Genomic DNA, 19,960 nt, shown 5'->3' on the forward strand with positions numbered 1-19,960 from the left:
GATACCACAATTTGTTCAGTGATTCCCCAATTGATGGACACACCACCCCATTTTCCAATTTTTTGCCACCACAAAGAGTGCAGCTATGAATATTTTTGTACAAGTCCTTTTTCCTTATTATCTCTTTGGTATGGCTGTAGTATGGCTGGGTCAAAGGTCAGGCAGTCATTTAAAGCCCTTTGGGCATAATTCCAAATTGCCCTCCAGAATGGTTGGATTAATTCACAACTCCACCAGCAGTATATTAGTGTCCCAATTTTGCTACATCCCCTCCAACATTTATCACTTTCCTTTGCTGCAATATTGGCCACTCTGCTGGGTGTAAGGTGGTACTTCAGAGTTATTTTAATTTGCATTTCTCTAATCTGGAGGGATTTAAAACACTTTTTCATGTGCTTATTGATAGTTTGATTTTATCATGTGAATGACAATATACTGCTTTTTAAAAAATTAACAGAATAATAAAATTAATAATAAAAAATAAACTGAGTTCTATGATCTAGACATATTCCCTTACTCTCCAACCCCAAACTCCTAAATTTTTTCTTTCTGTTGAGGGAAACTCCATCTTTCCTGTCTCCCTTGGATTACTGCAATAGCCTATTAATTGGTCTTCCTGTCTTGGGTCTCACCTCTTTCCAAATTATCCTTGTCATTGTAAATTGATATTCTTAAAACACATGTAAAACTGCAAGGAAGCATGGCATAAAATAACAGTCTCCGCATTAGGAAAATCTGGGGTCAAGTACCACCTCTGACATATAGGGATTGTGTAATTCCAGGCAAGTCATTAAATCTCATTGCCCCAGGTAATACTCTAAGACTACAAATAGCAGAGAAGATGCTCATATGCATTTGTAAAGTGAATTTTCTCCCTAGGATCTCCTTATGCCAATCAGAGGTGTGATAGATAAAAAAAATTTATATCTCTAAATATGTCACTTTCCTCCTCAAAAAGGGTGAGTGCCTCCCAATGACCTCTAGGAAAAAAACTCTTTGATATTTTATTTAGAATTAGGTTCTGGCCTCTCTTTCTAGGCTTATTTCACATTTTTCTCCTCCATGAACTCTGTAGTCCAACCAAAATGACCTATTCATCCTCTCTGTATCCAGGAGTCAGATCTCAACTATATCTTTGTACTGTCAGAATATAATGAATGGAATACACCTTCATTGTCACCAGGTCTCAGAGAATCCCTGGTTTCTTTAATAGCTCAGATCAAAAAAACTCCTATTTCATACTACTCTCCTCCCTATCACCTCAAATCACTACTAACCCACCCCCAACCACCACCATGTTGCTAATGTTTTCACCTCAGAAATTATTTTGTTTACATCTTTATTTACATTCATGCTATACTTTCTCCAAAATATAAATCTTCTGATGGATGGGGTTGTTTTGATGTTTTACTTTTTAGTCTCAGACTCAGGTGTGGGGCATGGAGAAGGTGACAAGTTGGAGCTTAACAAATATTTAGTTGGTGAACCTGTCTGATAAATGTTGGGTCAGAACCTATGAAACTAATGCAAGAAGAGGTCAAGGACAGAAAACAGAAAAGAACATAGTTTGATCCATGTAGATAAAAAAAATTAACTCAACTACTTTGCTGCATATGAAAATCTTTCTCCATTCTCTGTGGACTGATAATCTATGATGTAGGAAGGAAAAATAGCTAACAAGAATGGTGGGAGCACATGGGAAATTGATGGGTTCTTCCATCTCAGAAAAAGATGCCGTAAGAGGCCAGGAACCAGGGTGGAGTTGTAGGTGGCACTGTCAGGGTATAACAGGAGGAACGTTTCCTCAGGCTTTCTAATGGAGTAGACAAACCTTATTCACTAACTAGATCATAGGGAAAGGACAATAATTTATCTTCTTGTGTTCTGAGTTTTTTTAACAACACAAATTAAAAGATTTGATCTAAAATAGGTTCATGCTGTGACAGCATCCTTGACATCAAAGCAATGTGATATGTTCTTTCTTAAAAAAAAAAAAAAACAACAAACAGAACACTTAGAAAAAACAGACCAGAATATCTGTTCTTACATATGCCACAAAGTAAACTTTAAATAAAAGGTTAATGATAATGAATGAAGTAGAAAAAGTTATCTTTTCTGGGTTGTAAACTTTTATTCAAGGCACTTTCAAAATAGGTACTTTTGTATCCTGCTCATAAAAGTGAAAAGGGAGCCTTGTTTATTCTAATATGACTTAAGCTTAAGAAGCTATGACTAATGGTTCTGAATCCAATTGAAGCTACTTGATTCTTCTGAGATTACTTGTTGCAGGCTTCGTTCAACATAATCCCATTGCTCAGTATATACTACCCACATATCAGACTGTATTGAACTCCACTACCATATCCAGAAGACAGTCTTACTGAAAAATGGTCACATCCCATTTTGTTTCAAGAGAAAACCCTATACCACAAACCTGTGTGTGTGTCTTTAAGTAGCAAACTAAATTTCATCCAAAGTTAGCACATTTAAAACACTAAGGTACATGAAAGAGGTAAAAGGCTCAATCCAAGTTTTCTTTGTTCAGTCAATACACTTACTTAGCACAATTCAGACCCAAATGTAACAAAATTATCTTCTGGTAGCTTCTTCCACTGTAAAGGTTTCTAGGCAATGTTATTTGAATATTTGTGGTTTCTCTAACAACTAACCTTTAAATGATTGATTATTATGTTAAGGAAACAAAGTGTATCCAAGAAAACTACTTTATCCTTCAGAGATTACTCACCCCACTGCAAAGGAGCCAACTGGAGATGCTCCAGGACCAGCTGATTGAGGATTCCTTCAACACTTGCTTCCCCATGTCGCTTTAAAGATGGGTAAATTAAAGTTAAGGAAAATTGGGGTTCAAAATAAGGAGTTCTCAACAAACATGACAAAGCAGATATTTTACATACTATTAATTAGACCACAGGGAAAGAAAATAAATGACAAAAGCATAAAAGTACTCAATCACATTGAAATTAAAAATAATATCTAAACTAATAGTTACATTAGGGAAGAAATCCCCAAAATACAATGAAAATACAAGTACATATTAAAGCATAAAGCCAAAACATTTCTCAGAGTAAAACAAATATTTTTAAATACCAATAAAGAGAAATAAGAAATATAATCATTAGTCTACACCTGAAATCTTTGTAAAAGGAACAAAGTAATATGTCTACAAACAGTAGGAAGAATTAGGAAAAGCAATGTCAAAATAAGCACAAGCAGGGTCACACAGCTAATAAGTGTCTGAGGCCAAATTTGAACTGAGGTCTTCCTGAATTATCTCAATTCACATTAGTAGATCAGGTAACCAGATCTTGTAAATAAACATCAATTAAGCACTTACTATGTAACAGACACTGTGCTAAGTGAAAGAAATACAAATACAGGCATAAAGACTGTGTTTACCCTGTAGGACCTTACTTTCTAATGGCAGAAGAAAACATAAAGGAACTGAAAAGTAAAAAGTTATTAATGTGAGAACATGTTGGAGAAAGTCCAGGGAGTCAGGAGTGGAGTCTGGAAAAGAATGAAGGCATGGCTGGCTTGCCTTAAAATGGAGGTTCTGGGAGGAACTAATGAATCAGAGAAAGGAGGCACAGGGATGGAATGAACTTTTAGGTGAGAAAGCTGGTGTGACATAATAGAGACAGTGCAAAGGATCTGGAGCAGAGCCTGGAGAGGAATTAGCTACCTTTATCTTCCCTTCAGGGCCTAGGGGTAATCCTAAAAGGACCATGGAGTTATTCATAATGTTACTGGCTTAAGCCTCAATTCCAATAATCTCTTCCCTCCCCCCCCCCCAAAAAAAAGTCAGTGCCAATTAATATCCCAATATCATCCGCATCTTGGATTAATTAACAATTTAATCAGTTAACATAAATTAGCTTTTACAAAGAGATACTTCTTGAGAAAATATAATGAGAACAGAAGTGTGCAAACCAGGAATAAACTCTTTCCCTGCCACCTCCAGCCCTGAGAAGGACAGGCTCAGACTGAAAGCATTCACACCAAGTTCATTTCCCAAATGTGGCATCATCAGTGGTTGGAACGATTTCCTTGCTGGCAGGACACACCTCTTGGATTCACTGGTGGGCTAGATCCTAGAGTTTACTCCTTGGGGTTATTTTCCTCACCAGGCTGAGCTCTTGGCAAACTCTTTCAACTTTTGGATGTCTCCGAAGTCCATGTAACTAAGGAAAAAAGACTCAAACAGTAGAAGCCCCATTCTAAATACAGGTTCTTCTAAGGGGCAATGTGTTCAATGACAGGGTGGGTAAAAACAAAAAACCATATCCATCTCCCATTGGCCCTACAGAGTTCAGTCATTTTTCCATCCCAAGGCCAGGAGTAAAAAAACGAAACAAAACAAAATTTAAAAAACAGCAAGTTTCTCATTTAAGGACTTTTTGATGCACTTGCATTTCTGGCTCTGCAGCCAAACAAAAGGCACCCACACTACAAGAAGGGGAAAACTCACCAAATCCCTATGTATGCCCTGAAAGGATGAGCCAGGCCCTACATTCTAGTTCTTGGACTTCCAGATCCCTTTGCTCCCAGGCCTTCTTAGTCTTCATTGGTCATTTCCCTGTTATATGCCTAAGTATACTCAAGGAAAACTAGGGTAGGAGGATACCCTAACACATTTTCCTCATCACCACTTTCCAGAATCCTTATCTTCCTAAAAGGTTCAGATGCCTACTGCTTTCTGTAATGTTCTTGATCTCCAACAAACTGGAAATGATTTCTCCTTTGCTTTCATCACAAACTACTTTGAATTTTTTTAGCTGCATACATGACATATTCTAACTAATGGCAGCATTAGGTATGCTCCTTGAGGGTGGGCTTTCATTTCACTCCTAGTTCTATCATACAGAGTTCATGGCACATATTGGTTGTTTAATAAGTAATAACACTTATATAATACTGTAAAATAGCTTTTCTATATTGCATTAAGTTTTTTTTCTCAACACAGTCCTCTGAGATAGGGGATATCATTATCCCCATTTTACAGATCAGGAAAGTGGCATTCACGGGCAAGTGGCTTGTTCAAATTCATAATTAATAATTTTTCAGAGTTCACATGACATTTTCCTAACTCTAAAACTTGGAGTTCAGTTTTATTTTGACTGTATTGTAATGTTTATCAAATTTAACTGGCAGAAATGTGCCAATGTACTGGCTATCTCTTTTTCTGAACTCCTGATATTCTACAAAATAAAAACAGGAATTGGACCAAGAGGAAGCCACTTTTCTGTTTGTATTCAGCCAATATAAGGACTCTTTAACAATAATAAAAATGAGGTATTAGGTTCTTTTAATAAACCACATAAACTGTTACTCTGTGTTAAATAAAACCGATGAGTTTCTCCAAGTGCAATGGGTTCATGCTGGCTTCCTTTCTGGCACATCATATATCTTTCTGTAATTATACATATTATTACAAATGGGGCTCACTTAAGCAAGTTCATAATCGAAGAAGTCATAAATGTGAACAGCAAGCATTCAGAAATAGAGAAATTAGGTTTAGATACTTGGAATACACGTATCCCAAGTGCTAATGTAACAACTTAAGTATTACGAAAATAAACTATCAGAAAATTCCTTCCTGTTTTCTTATAGAAAGTAGAGTATCTCTTGTGAGGGAGTGGTGCAAGGAGAAAAGGATCTGACATGAAAGAGAGAAGACCAGGGTTGAAGTTCTTCTTCTACTGCTTACTACCTTTGTGACCTTGGCTAAGTCCTTGGCTGCTAGTGACCCTCAATTTCCTCAACTATCAAATGATGAGGCTAAACCAGATGATCTCTAAGGTCCCTTATAGTTCTTGCCTCCTATGTTCAATAATCGACAAAATCACTTTCCAACTTTAAAAAACATTAATCATGTAGTTTAAAAACAGACAATCTACATGAATATTAATAGTGCTATCAATCTACTTAGAGTTCACATTTCTCTAGGGTTTTAAAGTTTGAAAATTGCTTTCCTTATGACAAACCTAAGAAGTATGGCATGAAAATCTCATCCCCACTTTATGAATAAGGAAAATGAAATTCAGAAAGTTTGTATGACTCCTCCAGGGTCACATAGCCAATAAATGACAGAGTTAGCTAGTATTGAAACCTGGGTCATGACAAGTGTTTCTTTTACCATATTGTGTTGCCTCTAGATATGCCGCATGAAATCTACAGCAACAACATTAAGCACCCATGTCCATGCATAGCCTTTCCAACAATCAAGAGAAAGGTCTAGTTTTATGGAAACAATGGAATAAATTCACAAGAAGGAAAATAGCCTCTGAAGGCAATGCGATCATCATCTCAGACGAGGCTGATTTGATGCTATAGCAATGAGGTTACTATAAAGGCAAACAGAAGATTTTTGGGCACTATTACCTTCCTTAGAAACTTCTAGTCCACCCCATGCCCTTTTTTACTCATGTAGAAGCTGAGTCACAGGGAAGGAAAGAGGGTGCCTAAATATCATATTCATATTTTAAGGATCTGAGTTCTGTCAGAAGTATAGAATCTGAGAGTTGAAAAGATCTTTGAATATCATTGAGCAAAAGCCCCTTATTTTAAAAATGAGAATACTAAGATCTATGGAAGGCCAATAAACTGCTTGTGACTACACAGCAAGTCATTGAAAGTACTGAGACTAGAATCCCGATCTCTTCACTAATAACTAGACCTTCTAGTTCTTTTACACATGACATAGAAACTGATTGTTATCTAATATATGGAAGTTGAACAAGGAAATCAGGAGTAAACATCCTAAGAATTGGAGCTTTCCCAAAGAGAATGAATACTATAACACGAGTTTCAGAACACTGTATGTTTTCTAGCAGAGGAAAGGTAACACTGGTTAGGAACACCACAGAGGAAAGTCTGTGATTGTGGTACAGTGAGAATTACTTGAGAATACACCAAGAAGGAGGTCAAGTGAATTAAGGTCTAACTATAACAGCCAGGCCATCTGGTGTGAGAGGAAAAGCTGGGGGCTCACTGATCAAACATTAGATGCTTTAAAAAATATATATATATATGCATATTTTACCAATTATATGAAATAACCAATCTCCACACAAGTTTTCCTAAGTTTTATGACTGAACTTATCTTTCTTCCTTCCCTCCTTTTCCCTCTCCTAATGCTGGCAGGCAATTCAATCTGGGTAAAACATGTTATAATGCAAAACATATTTCCATATTGTTCATTTTCTAAGTGAGTTATCTTATAAAACAAAAATCCCAGGACAAAAACCCAAATAAACAATAGAAAAATCACATGCTTTCATCTGCATTTTGACTCCCAAGATTCCTTCTCTCAGGGTGAATAGTATTCTTTGACATAAGTTCCTCAGAACTGTGCTGGATCATTGTATTGTCAAAATAGCTAAGTTTATCACTTGATCATTTCACAATATTGCTCTTACTGTGTACAATGTCTTCCTGGTTCTAGCTTTTAAGAAAAGGGAAAATAAACAAATGTATTCAGTGTCTTAACTTGAAGGGCAGTGGGAAGGGGAAAAGAAAAAAAAGAGGCCTGGACTTGGAATCTAGAGAGCTGGGGTCAAGACCCAGATCTGATGTTTCCTTATGGCATAATTAAGAAAAAAGTAGCAGGATGCCTTTGAATTGGGGAATGGTTTACAAGCTGTGGCATATTATTTTGATGGAATATTACTGTGTGGTAAGAAATGACTAGCAGGTTGATTTTTTTAAAAAGCATGGAAAGATATACATGAAATTATGAAGAGTAAAATGAGCAGAACTAAGAATTATATATAGCAACAGAAATACTGCTTGAGGAATAACTTTGAAAGTCCACCTAAGAAAAAATGATAAATAGAAACATGCATCACACACATATGCATGTGTGTATGTGCATGCATACACACATGCATGTTTATATACAATCAAATGATGCCATCTCTATTGGGGGGAAGGAAAGAAAGGGATGGGGATGCTTGGGAACTTAAATGTTAACAAACAACTAAGAAAAAGGAAAAAAGTCACAATCCCTTTGTAAACCTGTAAGTTTACTACAGAAATATAAGCATATAAGCTATTTATATTCCTTCCTCCTTTTTAAACAAAATTTTAAATGTTCAAGTGTGTAATCTTATTCTCACCATTAAGACTCCACTCATGTAACCTCCTCTAAGAGACCTCTAGCTCATCACATCTCAAAGAATCCAATATTCTTCTTATGTGTTTCCCACTTTCTATTTTCTATTACTCTTATTTGTGGGTTTCTCATTTTCCTTAAGCAACATGAGGGCAACATGGAATCTTACCTATTTTTGTTTTCACTTTTTATATCACCAAATTCTTCTTTCAGTATCTTAAAGACCTGAGGCCCTTGCTCCTTTGTAACAGATGACACTGTTAAAATAAGACAGATGAAGGCAAACTTGCAAAAGACTTTGGGGAAAAAGCATGCAAGAACCTTGTGGAAGAGACTGTTTGTAAAGGCAGGCAACGGCATGCCTGGAACCATTTGGGGTTGCATTCCAGAAAGAGAGGGAAGGATAAGAAGGAGGACAGAGAGTCCTAGGGGTTGCTTTTGCCTTGGGACACTGTGAATGGGGGAAAAGAGGGACTTCCGGTGGCCATCAGTTACAGGTGGAGTTCCAGGCTTACCTGAGAAGATCCAGGAATCCAGACTCTTTACCTGATCCCAACCCTCATCCTGATCTCATTTTAGTTATCTAGAAGGGTTTAGGCAGATAGAGAGAGAAAATAGAGTAGCCCAATGGTGTTGGGACCAAGCAGGTCCTTGCTTACCAGTATCTGAGTGGGAGAAGCTAGAACCTGATAGCTTAGGAAATTCCTTTTATCTTGGTCCTCTACCCATCCTGCTATTTATAAAGTAAACATCCTTTATTTGAATAACATCAAACCCCTGTCAGATTTTATGTTAAGCTTACAGAGGACTGGTATGGCTGATTCCTTGGCCTACAAACTAGGCCAGAACCACTGTTTGGGTCTTCATTGATCCAAACCTAAATCCACACTAAGGGACCTCTATTTAGTGGGTAAAAACCCCCATTCTTTCAACACTAATAGGTCAGATATTCACAATAATTGTATTAACTGTCAACAGAGAGTTGTCCATTGTGGAAACTCTACTTCAACTTCAATTAATGTAGACCCTCCTTCAACATACTCTATGAATTTTTTTTGTCAAAAATATTACTTATGGCTCTTTGTTGCAAAGCCTAACATAATCCTTTATAGGTTTACAGGAATTTAACAAGTGTTTGTAGAATTCAATTGAATTAAATCTATTAAGTCATGGAGAGGTTGTAATCGTTGTCAATGGATGAAACTGACTTGATGAAGGATAACAACAATAGTACAATTTTATAGGTATCATTATTATTAATTAATAATCCACTTTTTTTTGTACTTCAACTGTGAAGCTGAGGCAAACTGATCACTTACTAGTTATGTATCCTTTGGAACATATTACTTTGAGAGTCTATCATATGAACTAAAAAAGGTGCATAAAGGATAATATTAAGCCAAGTTATTAATATTAGTTTTTATAACATTCATACATATTACAAATTTTGAAGTGTTTTTAATACCTGTAGTATACAGAATTGGGGGATATAGTTTTTTCTAGCTTTGGCTGAGTTCCAAAAAGCTGTTAGAGGTTTTAGAATCTTGAGGAGAGGCAGTTGACTGGATCTTCCATGGAGGGAGGAAGTCAATGAGCGAGCACTTAGATTATCTAGCTTCAATATTGAAATTTAGCCTAGCATTGATAGATTTACTTAAGAAATTATTATTTTAGATAGACCCTTTATATCTTCCTTTCCTAATACCACCCTGCCTTCCCTCCCTTACCTTAGTGGCTGTGGAGTTTATAAGGAGAGAAATTAGAGAGGAGTTAAATCTGTGAAGAGTTATCTAATTGACAGCATTATTTATAATTTAATCAAATCATCATTTATTCCCTTTAGATAGCATTTTGTAAAACTGAATAAGGCAGGTCCTTACTCAGATTCATCTTCACTTCCCTTCCCCCACCTGAGGTTCCTGAGATAACTGATAGGGCTTTCCTTTAATCCACCTTCCTAACCAACATCCTTCAAACAAATAAACCCTTTGTGTTTCAATAGTCCTATTTAGTGTAATTTGTCTGTTAGTTATCAAGAGGGGAGAAGAGGGAAAGAGACAGCATACTCTGGGCTCAGAGGGTAGCTGGGGTATCCATCTTGAAGGAAGGTGTTACTTCAAAATAGGTCCCTTCCTGTGAAATTAACTAAAGCCTGTTTGTTAATTGCAGTCTAGTCTATTTCCCTCAGCTTATGTTTGAGTCTAAGTCCCAGTCTGTAAGCCTGCTGTGTTAGCCTGTTTAGTTTAACTTCTTTCTCCCAAGAAGATCCCTGTTTCCCTTCTGTGTTATACTCCTGACTTCAGTCCTATTATACCTTGAATCTCCTTTAATCCCAGCCTACCTGTAACCGAGATTACCCATTTACCAAGTCTCCAACATCCTCCTTTCAATTCCCTTATCCCAAACACCTTTCCTCAAATTACCATCATAACATACCAGAAGAGAAACTGAAAAGATCATCTATAGACTTCAGCTCGGTTTCTTTGCCTCTCTCTGCCTCTATTACCTCAGTTATTAATACAGTGATATTATTATTACAGTGAATGTTAGGTATATAGCAATTGGCCAAGTACTGAAACAGATACAAGCTTAAGTAAAGTAAAGTGTCTGTTCTGGCTTCAGTTTCTCTGAATATATCAAAATTTTATGGTAGTGGGCAGGGAATTTTACAATATCATTAGAATCAGTATTTGGAGTAACTCAATGTATAGCATACTGTACTAAAATTGTAAATTATTACAGATTAATTATATGAAGAATTTTTACTATCAGGGACTATCAGAAAGACTATCAGTGACATATGACTATAGAATGCTGGGTGTAGAGTCAGGAAGACTCATCTTCCTGAGTTCAAATCTGGCCTAAGACACTTACTAGCTGTATGATCTTACTAGCTCCATGGGCAAGTAAGAGTATACACTGATTGTCTCAGTTTCCTCATCTGTAAAATGAGTTGGAGCAGGCAATGGCAAACCACTCCAGAGTCTTTGCCAAAGAAACACCAAATGGGGACACAAAGAGCCAGACATGATTGAAATGCCTGAAGAATAACAAAAGTCATGTATTGATAGTTACAGAGGACAAATGAAAAGCTAGAATATTAACCTAGAATTAATAACAGATAAAGACTTCTGATGTAATGGGGAGATGTTTTATGGAAAGACATGGAAATAAATTCCAAAGGATGACAGAGCATGTTGGGCACTGATCCTCACTTGGTGAGTGTATATTTGCAAAAATGAAATAACACAGCAAAAAAAAATCTATCATAAAGTGGGGAGAGCTGAATAATCTGGATAACTGAGAGCATATAGAATTTTTATTTTAATCACGTGGCCACTGAACAATTCAACAATTTACTCTGGTCCTCAATTTCTTTGTCTTCATAATGAGAGGGATGAAATAAATGTTTACTAAGGCCATTATCTGCTCTAATATTCTATAAAGGTCATGGACAGTTGATAACAAAGGCAGAGCTCAGTACTCAGCCTTCTTCTCTTCAACATTTTTTTATCAGTGACTTGGATGAAAACACAGATGGCATGCCTTTCAATCTGCAGATGATATGAAGCTCAGAGGGATAGCTTATATGTTGGATGACAGAAACAGGATCCAAATATGACTAGGTTAGGGAACAAATCTAATAATAAGGAATTTAATAAAGATAAAAACACATCAGTCAAAAAATGCTGTGGCATTAGATAAGAAGGACATGGCTAGACAAGAGTAATGGTTCTAAGTGGACTACATGTTTTATATGATAATAAAAATTAACTGTGATTTAGTAGCCATATAAGCTCATGTGATTTTAAGTTATTTGAAGATAAGCAAATTGTCCAGACCAAGGTAGGTAATGGTCCATTGTCTTTTGCTGTAGTATGAATGAGTAGAGAGTGTTGTAAAGAGATCTAGGTATTATATTTTGTGAAGAATATTGACAAATTTTCAACGGAGGATGTCTAGGATAGTAAAAGAGCTAGAAACTGTGTCAAATGAGGATTAGCTGAAGCAAGTAGGGATGCCTAACCTGGAAAAGGGAAGACTTTAGGATAATGTGTTCACTTCCTTTTAATGTTGAAAAGCTATCATAGAGGGATTAGACTTCTACTTGGGCTCAAAAGGCAGAATTAGAACTAATAGGTATAACTACAGGGAGACAAAATTCAGTTCAAAGAATTTCACAGTTAGAAATGTCCAACTATTGAACAGGTTAGCTCAAGAGACTGTGATTTCCCTGAATCAGGAAGACCCGAGTTCAAATCCAGGCCCAGATACTTACTGTGTTACCTTAGGCAATTCATTTAATTTACCTTGATTTCCTTATCAGCAAAATGGGACTAACAAGAGCACCTGTCTTTCAAGGTAGTTGTGAGGATCAAATGAGATAAAATTTTAAAGCCCTTTGCAAATCTTACTGCATATAAATACCAACTATAACTCTTATCATAATGATGATGGTCCATTTCTAGTCGAACACCTATAAATCTAGAGCATCCTGGCTCTTAAGATACTTACAATATAAAGGAAAGAAGGATAATAGCTATAATGTTGTCATTACTTTTTGGTCATTTTTAATTATGTCTGATTCTTTGTAACCCTATTTGTGGTTTTCTTGACAAAGGTACTGGAATGGTTTACCATTTCCTTCCCCAGCTCATTTTACAGGTGAGGAAACGGAAGCAAACAGAGTTAAATGATTGGCCCAAGGTCACCTGCTTAGATGTATCGGAGGCTGAATTTTAACTCAGGAAGATGAGTCTTCATTCAGACCTCATATTGTTTTCACTGCACCACCTAGTTGTACCATTAACTATAATACTTATAGTAACAATAGCCAGAATTTATGTTGTGTTTTAGAAAAAAAGAAGTCAAGACAAGTTATATGACTTGTCTGAAATCTCATAGCTGTTAAGTGTCTGAGGTGAGATTTAAACTTTGATCTTCCCAATACCAGTCTAGCACTCTATCCACTGTGCTACTTACTGACCAATGCCAAAGAGAGACTTATACAGAAAACTGAAAAAGAGGTTGTTGTGGACTGCATCAGAAAAGGCTTTAAGGAAAATCTGGCATCCAAACTGGTTCTCAAAAGAAGGAAATAAGAAGAGGGTGAAGTCTAGATAGACATGGAAGACTATGAACAAAGGCAATGAGATGTAATATGACAAGAAGGAATGGAGAGTGGCCCATGTGAATGGAATGCAACACTGTAGGAAAGGTGAAATAGAAAAATATAAAAATGGACAGGTGGTTTACAGTCAGTAATATGGAATTACTATGTTCATTTTGGAAAGATTCTTTCTGTAGTTGTGTTACAAAAACTGTTTTTTAAGTTGTTATACTGAAAATAAATTCAGAACTATTATTCCTTATCAGAGTATGCAGCAATATATATATATAATATAGTACATAGAGACACACTAAATGATGATATATATACACATGTAGTACATATAATATATAAAAATAAGACTAAGATAATATAAACATCCAGGATGCCATTTTCCTCCATTGTTCTTATGACCAGCTTTAACTTTCAAGGTACTCATTATACAATAAGAAATGGAAATATTAGTGGCAAATTCCAAGGTGAGATATAGTTGATATTAATTATTTCTTATAACTATTAGGAACCAAAAGCTCTTTCGCTGGAGAGCTATAAAAAGCAAGTCCAAAGGGATGCCTAAAATAGTAATGTTGAAAGCTGCAAGTTTCCAAATGCACCAACCTTTCAGTTCTCCCATTCCCTTCCTCCACCACACTTTTCAGGATCTCCAAATGAAAGTGATGAGGATCAAATCTTGACTTTTTTCTGATGAACTGAGAGTACAGGGGTCTGAATGAATGTTTAGTCATCTCTAGATCTCTAGCCTAAATTCAAATGTAGCCTTAGACCCTTACTAATTATATGACCATGGACAAGTCATTTAATCCCTACAGACCTCAGTAATGTGGAGATTAAAATTAATATCCAATAACTAAGCATTATATATTATAAATTTTATTAATAATAACTAGCATAAACAAAGCTAAAGTAAAAAGGCAACTATCAGCCGTGCTCGTGGAGAAGAGAGAAAAAAAAAGGCAGAGGCTCAGAACTTATACAAACATGACAACGCAAACGTGGCAAAGGGAAAAGCATTCTAGGTAATACATAAAGGAATTTTGGGTATTGTAGTTTTAGGGGTTCAAGATATTTCTAACTATACAGTAATCTCAGCTATAAGAAAAAACACTAACAATAACTACCTCCCATGACTGTTGTAAGTATCAAATGAGATAATGTTTATAAAGGGCTTAGTACAGTATCTGGCACAGGACTTAATAAGTGCCCATTCCTTTCCCCAAAATCCACCAAAAGAATAGAGTATTTAAAAGAGAGAAAGACAAAGGCTTTTATTTACCCAACTCAGAAAAGAAGGGAAAAAAAGCAGAGGGAAAAGACAAATACAGTCACTCTGTTTCTGTTATGATAAAAATAGACACACTGGTCATTGTTTCCAATTAGCAAGGTGTTTTTGGAATGTGTCAAAACACCCACATTTTACTGATTTACTTGGTAACAGCACATGATGTCCAGAAACACAGAGTCCTTAGGATGCAGGCTACCTCTGGTGTTACATGTCTGCTTCCAGATGGCATCATCATTGCTGTGCTTATGAAGAAATCTAACAGTTAGTCAAGAGACTTTAAAAATGCAGTTGCCTTAGGCTAAACTCACTGAGGAATTTGAAGAAATTCTGGAGAAGTATGCATGTAAAAAACAAGTAGAATGGCATAGTTAAACTCAGTGGCCGAGGGTTCAGGAGACTGGACTGTAGTTCATAATTACTCATTAAAATGCTGTTTAACTTTGGGCAACTCTTTAAGTCTCTCTGAGTCTTAATTACTGCATCTATAAGATGAGAGGTTGGATTAATTCTCCCAGGTCTTTTCTAGCTCTGTATTCTATGTTCTAAGATCCCCTGCAGTATAAGGAATTCTGGGTTCTGATATTCCTTGAACTAAGTTGTTTGTAATTATTCCATAATTTATTTGGTATAAGCAAAATAAATGTATGTAGCAGAAAGCTCTACACAATCATCTTCTCAACTATAGATTTTCTTTTTAGATTACATTGCAACACAGGCAAGACAGGATTGGGTGATTAGAATATGTGAAATGTATTAGTATTGAAGGGATGTCCATCAATTTGGGGAAGGGCTTAGCTGAACAAATTGTGGTATATAATTGCAATGGAATATATTACTGTGCCATAAGAAGTAACAAACAAGACTGACCACCAAAAACCCTAGAAAAATTTATATGAAGTGATATAAAGTGAAAAAAGCAGAACAAGGAGAATGTTGTATGCAATAAAAGGATAATGTACAATGATCAACTGTGAATGACTTCACTATTATCAGCACTGCAAAGATCCAGAAAACTCCAAGAGATTCATGATGAATAAGGCTATTCATCACCATAGAAGTTACTGATGGCATCTAAATGCCAATTGAAGCATACCATTCTTCACTTTATCTATTCTATAAATTTTTTCTAGTGTAAACAATGTGTTTTCTTTTATAACATGGTGAATATGGAAATGTGTATTGCATGATATCACATATACAATCTAAATCATATAAAAGGAGTATGTGTGTGGGGGAGATTGGAACTTTGTAGAATTTTAGAAAATGATAACTAAAAATTGTATTGACATGTAAAAAAAGATTTAAGTTATTTGTAGTTAATACAACATTCCTAGAAAGATACAATTAAACATGAACTCTAAGTCATCTTAGAAAAACCCATCAGGATCACGTAAGGATTTCCTTACTCAGCAGATAAAGAAGGTGGACAAAGTGCTGAATACCTTCAGTCCTTCTTACTGGGGTAACTGAAGTTGGTGGATTACTTGAGTTCAGGAGTTCTGAGTTATGGTAGGGCACACACTGATTGAATGGATACTAAATCCAGGCCTAATGTGGTAAACCCCTGTGAACAGGGAAGAGAGGAGGCATCAGGCTGCTTAAAGAGAGGCAAACCAGCCCAGATCAGAAAAATGGAGCAGGTTAAAGCTTTAATGCCACATCAATAAATATGGAGTTCCAGCCTGTGACTGACCTCTGCATTTCCACACTGAGGGAGACCCAGTGTCCAAAACAAAATAAAACAAAAAGATAGAGGAGGAATATGATAGCCAGGAAGGCAAGGGGATTTGCTCAAAGCCATACAATTATTAAGTGATAAACATGGGAGTAAAGGGAAACAAGGGTTGAGGGACTCTGTCTTCCCTGAGATTCTGCAAGCTGAATATACATTATCTATCTCTCTACACTGGCACCAAGGCTGCTGCTCCTTCACTCTCCAACTAAACTACTAGAGATTATGTTTGGGAGGGGATGGAAGGTGGAGAACTAGTTTATTCAGCTCTGCCCTCTCTGGGACACTTCAGACTCTCTTTACTCAGGCTATTTCTCCAGCTGTTTTCCTCTGCTCATTCTTCCAATTTTGATTTCTTTTTCTGAGTAAAGCAACCAAAACAACACTAATATTAGCTCTACAAAGAATGTATCAAGTGTCTATCTTATTATTCTACTTGTCATCTTTTTGATTTCACAGAATTTAGCTCCCTTCTCTTTTCATTATGCCAACCAATATGCAGCCTCTTCAGTAAACTGTAAGCTACTTGAGGACAGGGTTTAAACTGGCTTTATATGTGTATTGCTAGTACTTGGTACATAAGAAAGGCTTAATAAAAGGCTTTTATTCATTCAGTCAGGATGACCTGAAATACCAGGTTAAACAAGTTGGACTTTATCCTTTATACACCCGCTCCCTACCCCTCCATGCACACACACATACCCCAACACATACCTATATCTACACATTACTGGAATATGGCTCTGGATCACTACTAGAATATTCATCATAATACTATTTGGTCTACTTTTATCTATCCTGCTCCTTTTGAATAAGACATTCCTTTTCAGTCATATTCTCAGTAATATTTATAAGGTCAAATCTGCCTCCTTGTTTTAAGCTCTCTAGTTCACTTTGTTATACACAGAGTGGAAAGGATGGATATGGAATGTTGTGGAGACAGAATCTTCGAGAGGCAAGAGTTAAGGATTCAGTAAACCTATAGTAAGTGCCTGTTACATAGCAGGCATTGTTTTAGGCACTGGAGAAACAGATAAAAAAATAAAGCTCTCTCTGGTTTTAAGACATTTCTGTTCTTTAGGGAATAGGAGGTCAATTATTGTACCACACAACAAGAGTGAAGTCAGTCAGTTAACAAGTGTTTCTTAATCACTTACTATGTTCTAGGCACTGTGCTAAGCAATGAGGATTGAAAGAAAAGGAGAAAATACAGTTCCCTTGCCTCAAGGAGTTCACATTCTAATGGTGGAGGTAAAACAAAAATATGTACATAGAAGGCATATACAGTGTAAATGGCTAAATAATCTTAGAGGGAAGTTTTAGCAGTGGTGTGCAATGGGGAAGTAGAGGAATGTGCACTAAAGGCCTCCTGCAAAAATAGGACTTGAACTGATGCCTAAAGGAAGCCGAGGAATCCATAAGGCAGATATGGGGGGAGAGAGAATATTCCAGGCATGGGGACAGACAGTGAAAAGGTATGGAATTAGGTGATGGAACTGAAATGGAAAGAAACTTTAAAAAGGCTAATAATCTCGATGGATCACTGAGTACGTGAAAGGGTGTAAAGGGCAAGAAGACTGGAAAAGTACAAAGGGGTTAGGTTGTAAGTGCATTTAGAGTCAAGCAGAGGTTTGATTCTGGAGGTAATATAGAATCATTGGAGTTTACGTAGTAAAGGATAAAGAGAGGAGAAAGACCATGTTATGCAGGACTTTGAATTCCAAATAGAGGAATTTATATTTGGTTCTATAAAGGGCAGAAAGCCACTGGACTTTATTAACTTAGAGGAATGACATGTTCAGATTTAGGGATTAGCTGAGTGGAGGATGGAGATTCTTGAAACAGGGACTACCAGAGGCTACTGTACAGTACAAAAAAGAAATGATGAAGGCTTGGCACAACATGGACTTGTTTAAAAGTCAAACAGGAGTTTATATTCAATCCTTGAGACAATAGGAAGCTACTGGAGTTTATTGAGTAAGAGAGTGACATGGACAGGCTTATCCATAAGAAAAACCTATTAGAAGGTGTGTAGAAGATGGATAGAGATAATGTGGAGAGAAACATAAGTCAGGATTATCAGTAAGAATATTTCTTCAGACCTTGCAATTCTGTGAATCTTGGGTAGAAAGCAATGTAAGCAAGTGGCAACATTCCCTGACGAGATCTTGTAAATTAGGGTAGGTTTGAGGTAGATTGCAGGAAGCAGCCTCATAGAATAAAAACAGCTGGTGGCACAGTAAATAGAGAGCCCTGGACCTAGATTTAGGACAATCTGAATTCAAAGGTAACCTCAGATACTTAGTAGTTATGTGACTCTGCTTTGGCTTGTCTCAGTATTCTCAAAAAGAGATGATGACAGCACCTCCCTCTCAATGTTGCAATGAGGGTCAATTGTGATTATCTGTAAAGTGCCTAGCACAAAATAGGTATTATACAAATGTTACATTTTTTCTTAGCTCTACTATTTTATTGGTCCTTATTTCCTAAAGGATTCCTTCAGGAGACCTTTTATATATGAGGGCATTTGGAAGAAAAAGGTGATTTTTGAGTAACAGTTGCATGGTATAGTGCATATAATTTTAGTTTTTCCATTTATAAAATGGTAGTATTTTTACTATATACTTTCCTCAATTGCTCTGAGAAAATTATTTGTAAACATTAAACCACTATGTATGAGTTAATTAGGCTCTGAACTAATACCTCAATTTTTGTCCTATATCCAATAATATGTTCTGAGTCATTGGAGGGATTATTATATGAAAAAGGCAAGTTCTCTAGGGAGTAAATAGTATTTTATGAATTCCTTCAATAAAGAAAAGATATACATTACATATAATAAAATATTAGTATATTTTTAGTAATGTATATAAATATAATACAAAGAACTATATATGCAAACTAAAGAACTTTATTTACATAAATTGTCACCCTGGTCCAGAAATCTTCCTCATCTATATCTGGACTATTATAACAGCTTGCTAATTGGTCTCTTTACCTTGTCTCTCTCCCACTGTGATTCATCCTCCACTCAGCTTCCAGAGTGATCTCCCTAAAATGCAAGTCTTACCATGTAAACTCCCTACTCAATAAATTCTAGTGTCTCCCCATTACCTTCAGGATCATATATAAAATGTTGTGTTTGGCATTCAAAGCTCTACATAATCTGGGCCATCTCCTACCTTTCTAATCTCTTTACATTTGCCACCATATAATCTTTACTCCAGTGGCATTGCCTTCCTTGCTGTTACTCACACAATGAATTCTTGATTCCAGGAATTATCAGTGGCTGTCCTTCCTGCATGAAATTCTCACCCTCTTCATCTTCTGTCTCCTGACTTCCCTGGTTTCCATCAAATGCCAATCTTAGCTTCTACGGGAAACATTTCCTCATCTCCCTACAGGTTAGTGCCTTCCCTCTACTGATTGCTCAGAAAGTACTATATATAGTTTGTACAAAGTTTTCTACATGTTGCCTTCCCATTAAACTATGAGCTACCCCCCCTCCCTTTTTGAACCATTACCTTGTCTTAGTATAAGTTTTAAGACAGAAAATGAGCAAGGGGTAGCTAATTCTCAAGAGTCACACAGCTAGGATGCCTTACTCCAGGCCTGGTGCTCTATCCACTGTGCTACTTAGTTGTCTCAACTGTGTGCAAGGATTTGCCTCTTTCAGAATCC

General features: G+C 36.4%; 1 protein-coding gene across 1 annotated transcript in view; it reads right to left on the reverse strand.

The window, feature by feature from the left end:
• The window catches only part of TRAPPC9 (trafficking protein particle complex subunit 9), a 1,005,189-nt gene that overhangs the window by 288,616 nt on the left and 696,613 nt on the right, over nt 1-19,960 (reverse strand). The window contains exon 22 of the mRNA XM_044684475.1: nt 2,747-2,837. Within this exon, the coding sequence (XP_044540410.1) occupies nt 2,747-2,837 (91 nt within the window). The remainder of the gene's footprint in view (nt 1-2,746; nt 2,838-19,960) is intronic.

Source organism: Gracilinanus agilis, chromosome 1 (genome assembly GCF_016433145.1).
Source record: "Gracilinanus agilis isolate LMUSP501 chromosome 1, AgileGrace, whole genome shotgun sequence".
Classification (NCBI taxonomy): Eukaryota; Metazoa; Chordata; class Mammalia; order Didelphimorphia; family Didelphidae; genus Gracilinanus; species Gracilinanus agilis.